The sequence below is a fragment of the Mus pahari genome, chromosome 9 (assembly GCF_900095145.1).
Source record: "Mus pahari chromosome 9, PAHARI_EIJ_v1.1, whole genome shotgun sequence".
Lineage (NCBI taxonomy): Eukaryota > Metazoa > Chordata > Mammalia > Rodentia > Muridae > Mus > Mus pahari.
The window spans coordinates 86,990,660-86,998,159 of NC_034598.1; the positions used below are offsets into that span (position 1 = coordinate 86,990,660).

A 7,500-nucleotide genomic window follows, 5' to 3' on the forward strand; every position below is an offset into this window, starting at 1 on the left:
AACCACGGAGCCCTCTCTTAGGCCCAGGTTTCTATAAACTTGGAGTGACTGAGGAATTGGCCCTCCAGATACTATAAGGAGAAGTTCTGGCTAAATGGTGGTTTTTTTTTTGTGGGGGGGGGTTTCGAGACAGGGTTTCTCTGAATAGCCCTGGGTGTCCTGGAACTCACTCTGTAGACCCTGGCTGAAGATCTTTAAATGTGTCCAAAGAACGCCCCCCCCCCACCCCGAAATCATGATTGAGTGATATTTGAGACAGGACCTCTGTAGCCCATGTGTGTCTAGGACTCACTGTGTAGCCCAGACTGTCTCTGAGCTCTTGGCTGTCCTGCTCAGCCTTTCCAAGGGTTGAGATTGCAGATGTGAGCTCCACATCTGGCTAAAACCAAGTCACCCCTTGCCTCATGGGTATGTAAATATCTTAAAGAGGCAAGCGTTTACAGTCTGTGCAGTTTTGCTGTCTCCTTGGCATGCCAAGGCAGTCTTGTTTGGGTCTGGTTAATTATTTCCTTTTGGAGTCAAGGATGTGGTAGGGTGCTAGCCGGAGGTCATGTGCTCAGCTCCAGATATCCCCTTGAAAGCGCTGTTATTCTCTTGGGTCCCCAGCTCTGATCTGGTCTATTTCGTTTTTTTTTTTTTTTTTTTTCAGATCCTGTTCTACATAGCCAGTAGACCCGCTTTCTAGTTCTGATGGTGTTTAATCCCTGTAGGCTATTCCCTAGCATGGTGTGGCACACAAGGTACATTTATGTGGCTGAGATGAACCCATATTAGGTCATCTATGGCCAAAAGTGGGGCTCGGGATTCCCATACTATAGCTCAGAACCGCAGAGCTGGCCCGTGCTTCAGGAACACCGATTGGTTTGGTTTTGGTGGAGTCTGGGATGGATCTGAAATGGATCAAGTCATCTTGTCTTGCTGCTAGGAAATAAATACTCCAAGTAGAATTGGTGGGAACAGATAAATACTCCAAGTAGCTTTTGGTGGGTGAGCCAGGGCTGGATCCAACCCTTTCTGTCACTTGCTTGAATGAGATCCTTCGTTCATTCTAGGCAAGTGCTCTACCATTGGGCTACATTTCCAGCTCTTTAGAGGGTGGCTCACTAAGCTGTGCATTCAAGCCTTGAACTTGTAATCCTCCTCCTTCAGGCTCCTTAGTAGCCAGGCAGCAGGGATGACAGACCTGTGCTATCCGGCCTGGCTACTATGCGATTTGGCTTTCCCCGTGCTTATCACAAAGGTGTGTGTGACGTCCATGCCCAGTGACCCAAACATCACTGAGCCCCTCTGCCTGAACCCATAGCGTGACCCGATGGGGTGCGCATCACTGGTGGCCAGACACTGGAAGGAAGCTCAGTGGATGCTGGAGAGAGAGGCTCAGGGGAAAAACCCCCAAGGGAAGGAGGAGCTGGGAATCCAGCCAGTTTGGCGGGACTTGCCCAAGAGTTGGCCGGCCTCGCGGGGTCCCGCGTCTTCCGCCGCACCCACCCGTCGCTGTCCCAAGCAAAAGCGAAAGGAAGCCGAGCGGTCCCGCGTGGCGCGGCGTGGGCGGGAAGGTGGCCGCGCGTTCTAGCTCCGCGGGACCAGGCTGCTGCTTTGTGACTTCACCGGTTTCGCAACAAGCCAGGACCGCCCGCGCCCCACCCACCCGGCTGCCCGACCGCCCTCCGCCCTCTGGTCTCTGAGCGCTTCCCTCCCTCCGGGGCTGGGCCTGCCCCGGCGGTCGCGGAGCCCCTGTCCTGCCGCGCCGTTAGCAGTCTGTGTCTTGGCCACCGCCTCCAGGCAGCCCGCAGCAAGCCGGCTTCGTAGTCCGACGAGCTCAGCGCCCTCTCACCGCGATGCGGTGCTTCCTCAGGGGAATGGCTTTCGTCCCCTTCCTCCTGGTGACTTGGTCGTCCGCAGCCTTCATCATCTCCTACGTGGTCGCAGTGCTCTCTGGGCACGTCAACCCCTTCCTCCCTTATATCAGGTGAGGGGCAAGAGGAGCGTGAGGGACCAGGGGAGCTGAGAGGGAGGGAAGGCGTCCAAGCTAGGCATAGGTAGTGGAAATTCTTTTTTTTCTTTTTTTCTTTTTTTCTAGACAGGGTTTCTCTGTATAGTCCTGGCTGTCCTGGAACTCACTTTGTAGACCAGGCTGGCCTCGAACTCAGAAATCCGCCTGCCTCTGCCTCCCAAGTGCTGGGGTTGAAGGCGTGTGCCACCACTGCCCGGCGGTAGTGGAAATTCTTGAGGTAGTGGAAAGGTGTGACAAGAAGATCCCCGGGCAAGTTGAGAGAGTCAGGAAGCACGTGTGGGTTCTGCCTTTAACGAGAAACAGTGCTCAGAGCCACATGAAGAGGACAGCTGGTGGCACCTTTAGACCTGGGGTATGGGATAAAATCTTGGGGAAAGCCTTCTTTGGTGACACTCAGACAAGGAGAGTTCCTGAGATACCATTTATTGTAAGTAGATCCAGGCATGTGGCAAACCACTCACCTATTTCTCTTCCCCACAACTCCTGGCTCCTCCCCTCCCTACCCCTCCCATCTCTGTCTCTGAGACTAGATCTCCATATGGAGCCCAGGCTGGCCTGAAGCCTAGGGCAGAATACACAAGTCTACCTTCTTCTGCTTCTCTAGTGCTGGGATTTAAAAGTCTTCACCACCACAGGGGGTTCATTTCTCAACAGCTAAAATTTCTTTTCCACGAAAGAAAATGGAGGTTTAAACTGGTGGAGATACACCGGTAGGTCATTGGGGTGAAAGCTACCCTGGTCCCTTTGTGCCAACAGCAGCACATTTAGGCTGGACCTGCCTCAGACTCCTCTGGACCTGATGCCTCTAAAGTCAGAGCCCTCAACTTATCAAAACCTGTGAAGTTTCTTGCCCTCTTTTATTACTTTGTTTCCTACGTAGTCTCCATCTTTCCTGAGGGTCCTTTATCCACAGCCGGGATAACAGCTTGATCCTCTTTAACATCTCTGTATTTAGTGATGGGGTATCTGTGTTCTTTGAGGAAGACTTTAAAGATTTTATATATATATATATAGATAGATAGATAGATAGATAGATAGATAGATAGATAGAGAGATAGAGATAGATATAGATATAGATATAGATATAGACTGTAGCTGTCTTCAGACACCAGATAGAAGAAGAGAGAGGGCATCAGATCCCATTACAGATGTTGTGAGCCACCGTGTGTGTTGGAAATTGAACTGAGGACCTCTAGAAGAGCAGTCAGTGCTCTTAACCGCTGAGCCATCTCTCCAGCCCCGAGGAAGATTTTAGTAGTTGACCTTGTGTCCCTGAAAAACCCTTGGAATGGTTCCTCAGAGCACATCTCAGTCCTGGGTACCAGCACCTGTGTCCCTTCACTCATTAAGGAATCCCGGTCCACACACTTTGACGTGTGTAAGAATGAGCTCCTGTCCTTGCTGTCCTCCTGAGGATATATAGCTATGCTTTTCCTAGATCTGAAGTTTACTCCCAGCTTATATGTGATATGGATCCAGCCAGGCTGTCAGGGGCAAGGCTGGAACCATTGTGTCTGATGTGGTTATGAGTGGCATTCCCTTAAAGTGAATCTGGTTATCTATGGGAGATAACCAGAATGGAACAATGAGCTGAATGAGGTGACACACTTGTGACATACTGAACACACAGGCACTCCAAGGGAGGGGCTTACACATTAACGAGGAAGGCTTTGAGGAGTGCTGAATTATGGGGCTTCATGGCACAGGATGGACCTCACATCGGTAGGAACTATAATCCAAAACAAACATGATTGCCCAAGTGTGCCTGGGGATGTGGGATTGTTCACTACCTCTCTTAGCAGCGGGCGTGGGCACTGGGCTGTCTCTAAACCTTTGATAGAATGGCCAGATACAGGCAAGAGCTAGACATCTAGAAGCAGACATCAAGAACTAAAGCAGGAAAGGTCACACAGGCCTTTAACTCCAGCACTTGGGAGACAGAGGCAGGATTTCTGTGAGTTCGAGGCTATCCTGGTCTATGTAGTGAGTTCCAGGACAGCCAGGGCTCTATCAGTAGATAGGGCACTTAACCTAACATGGACAAAACTCTGGACTTAATCTCCAGCATGGGCAGAATAGCAAGACAAAGAACAAAAGTTACAAAAGCCCTCTGCAGGCGCATCTCTGTGTACAGCCTAGGATGCACATAGTGAGTTCCAGGACATGCAGGGTGACAAGACAGACCCTGTTTCAAAAAAAAGGCCTCTGCTTACCATCTAGCTCAGTGGATCTTCTGGATCTCCCTCTCCCCTCCCTTCCCTCTTCCCCACTCTTCTCTTCTCTCCTTTCCTCTCTGTACTTTCTCTGCTACACTGATATTCCTTTCTGTGACACTGCTTTCCTTTTTGAGTCTGTTTTTGTGAGGCAGGGTCTTGCTATGTAGCCCAGACTAGCCTCGTACGTGTGACATTCCTCTGGCCTTAGCTTCCTGAGAGTTGAAGATTCCAGGCTTGGGTCACCACATCTAGCCATGTCTCCTCCCCCCCTCGTCTTTTTTTTTTTTTTTTTTCCCAGTTTGAAACTAGGCATTTCCCTGTAGTCCATGCTGGGGGTCTCCATCCTCCTGCCTCAGTCACCCAAGCAGCTAGGATGAAACCACAGGCTCCCAAGTCCTGGAGCTTTCTTTGCTTTTGTTGTTGCTTTTGGCACTAAGAATGGAGCAATGCCTCGAGGCCTGCTCCCTGGGATGTAGAAGCGTGCACATCTCTTCAGAGCTACCGCACTGGCTGTCTAGCTAGCTCCAGATCTTCTCATTTCTTTAAACATCATCTTTAAACAGCAACGCCTGTTCTAATAATGTTTGGCAAGGTAGCTTAAGATTTAAAATTGCATTCGACCACTTTGGACTCCTAGAACCAATCCTTGCGCGTACGCGCCGAGTCCATGGCATACAAGTGGAGACCGGAGGACAATTATTTGTTTAACTCCGTTCTCTACTTAATGTGGTTTCCAGGGCTCAAACTCTGGATCTCAGGCTTTGCAGCAAGTGCATTTGCCCACGGACCCGTCTTTGAGGCCACGTGCTTGCAGTTTTAACCTGCCCGTTTCACGTTGTGGTTCACTGGTCTGTGGATCTCCAAGGCGTTTCCTCAGCTCCCGAGGGGCAACCACATCGATGGTCCAACTGCTTGAAGGTGGCAGAGGTCAACCACAGGCGTTATTCCCAGTCCCTTATTCACCACAGCACACATGGCCTCCTAACAAATCCGAACTATACGATCCACAAAAGCTTAGACAGTCGGGTGGAGCCCGGTGGTAAGTGTGTTTGCCTAGTACCTTACAGGCCCCGTGCTTGGTCCCCAGCTCCACAGGAGTAATGTGTAAAAACCAAATCCCCCTCCCCCATCTTTTTACCCACGGTCCTGGTGGATCTCGGTAGGGTAAGACCAGTCAATAGGGTGCTTGCTTCCTCAGTGTGAGTTCCCTACACTGTTTGGCCATTGTGGTGGTCTGGTATTTTTAGCTCATTATGAAATAATGAGGGAAAACACTAACCAGGGTGACCTTAAAGTCTAGCTTCCTCATCAGATAACTTCACTTTGTGACACTGTTGGATTTTTTTTTTCCTCTCTCTCTTTTGGTTTTGTTTGTCTTTTGACATCAAGACTCAAGTAGTCCCGGCTGGTCTCAAACTTGATAAGAAGCCAGGATTACCTTGAACTTTTGGTCTTCCTGCTTTCACCTCTCAAGGGCTTAGATAATAGGCCTTGCTATTCTTTAATGTGTTGCATAAATGGTAGATGATTCTGAGACGTGGAAAGGTACTCAAACTCAGCCACAGACATGATTCCTGTTGGAATTCTCTGATCCCCTGGGACTGGAGTGACTGACGGTGGTTGTTGGCAGCCATGGAGGTGCTTAGACTCAAACCCAGTGATCGGACAGTGTTCCTAACCACTGAACTTTCTCTCCAGCCCCTGATTTTAAATTGTATGGGAGGACTTTAGTAAAAAAACAATCAAGCAGACAAACACAAACAAAACAACAAAACCAAAAAAAAAAAAAAACTATGAAAATGAGAAACACATAGTGTGACAGTTGTTTTTTTTTTTTTTTTTTTGAACAAGTATCCTACAGGTTTGCCCACCTGTCTGAAAGAAATGCATACCTGTGAGGTAGCTCACAGTGTTTCCAGTTACTCATTCTGTGTGGTAGGGAGCAGTCTCAAATGTGGCAAGGTCTCTCCCGTTGAGCCACGGGATTGTTTTCAGGAAGCTTGGAAACTGTCTCTAGTCATAACAAAGAACTTGCTAAATAAATAGATTAACCAGAGAATGTGGTGCTTCCAGCAGGGGCTGTGTGGTGTCTTCTCTTTGAAGCACTGCATCCCTGAGGCTTTTAAATCTCCAGGATACTTTATTATGTGGGCGAAAAGCAAGATGCAGAGCAAAGCTTGCTATTTTTAGTTAGCAACAAAGGAGAGAAACAATACACACTTGTATCAGCTTGCCTAAAGATGAATCAGAAGCTGGGTATTTTAATCTCAGCCCTCAAGGGGCAGAGGCAAGATACTGCTTCAGGTCTGAGGGGGGGGGACCTGAGCTAGGTAGGAGGACTTCAGCACGTGAGTTCAAGGCCAGCCTGGTTTACCTAGCAAACCGCAGGACAGACAGGGCAACATGCTAAGACACTGTCTCAAGAAAAGAAAACATGGGCTGGTGAGATGGCTCAGTGGGTAAGAGCACCCGACTGCTCTTCCGAAGGTCTGGAGTTCAAATCCCAGCAATCACATGATGGCTCACAACCATCCGTAACAAGATCTGATGCCCTCTTCTGGAGTGTCTGAAGACAGCTACAGTGTACTTACATATAATAAATAAATAAATCTTAAAAAAAAAAAAAAGAAAACATAAAAGGAAATGTTAGCATGCACCAGGTCCTAGATTAATCACTAGCCTCTCAAATAGACTAATAAAAAATGCTTGTGGCAGAGGGAAGTCTTCCCCGCTGGCCTACACTATGCCTCCTTAAGCATTTCCCCATTGCCCTGTGAGCACAGCCTTGTGTGCTTGCGGTTAGGGTTTTGCAGGCTCTTCTGGAGCCATTGTTGAGGAGTTTGACTTACGATAGCTCTTTAGTGTGTTCTTGATAGATTGAAATGTCAAGAGGTCTTTAGAGTGTAGCTCTCCCGTTTTCAAGTTGAGATGAAAGGTTAAACGTTAACAGCTAACCCAGTCCTGGAATAGGCAGGAATAAGCAGACAGAATTCCCTAGGCCTCTAACTCCTGGTCCTCCTGCTTCAGCGCCTCTGTGTTGGGATTTACAGGCACAAGCTGTCACTCTTAGCCACTCCTCCACTGCCTTTATTTTTATATTTATTTAGTTATTTATCATATATGGTGCATATGCCAGTGAATGCCGGTGTATGTAGCCAGAGGCCTTATTCCATTGAGACAGAGTCTCTCACTGAACCTGGCTTTGGACTTGTAAACCCCAGTCTGAAGATGGATAATGTTACACCTTGTGCTCAGTGTCTACACCCCCCA

At 48.7% G+C, this 7,500-nt stretch overlaps 1 protein-coding gene across 1 annotated transcript in view; it reads left to right on the forward strand.

Annotated features, from left to right (window-relative positions):
- Positions 1 to 1,685: 1,685 nt before the first annotated feature.
- Dram1 (DNA damage regulated autophagy modulator 1) overlaps positions 1,686 to 7,500 on the forward strand; it is a 34,180-nt gene continuing 28,365 nt past the window's right edge. The window contains exon 1 of the mRNA XM_021205660.1: positions 1,686 to 1,969. Within this exon, the coding sequence (XP_021061319.1) occupies positions 1,839 to 1,969 (131 nt within the window). The 5' untranslated portion in view covers positions 1,686 to 1,838. The remainder of the gene's footprint in view (positions 1,970 to 7,500) is intronic.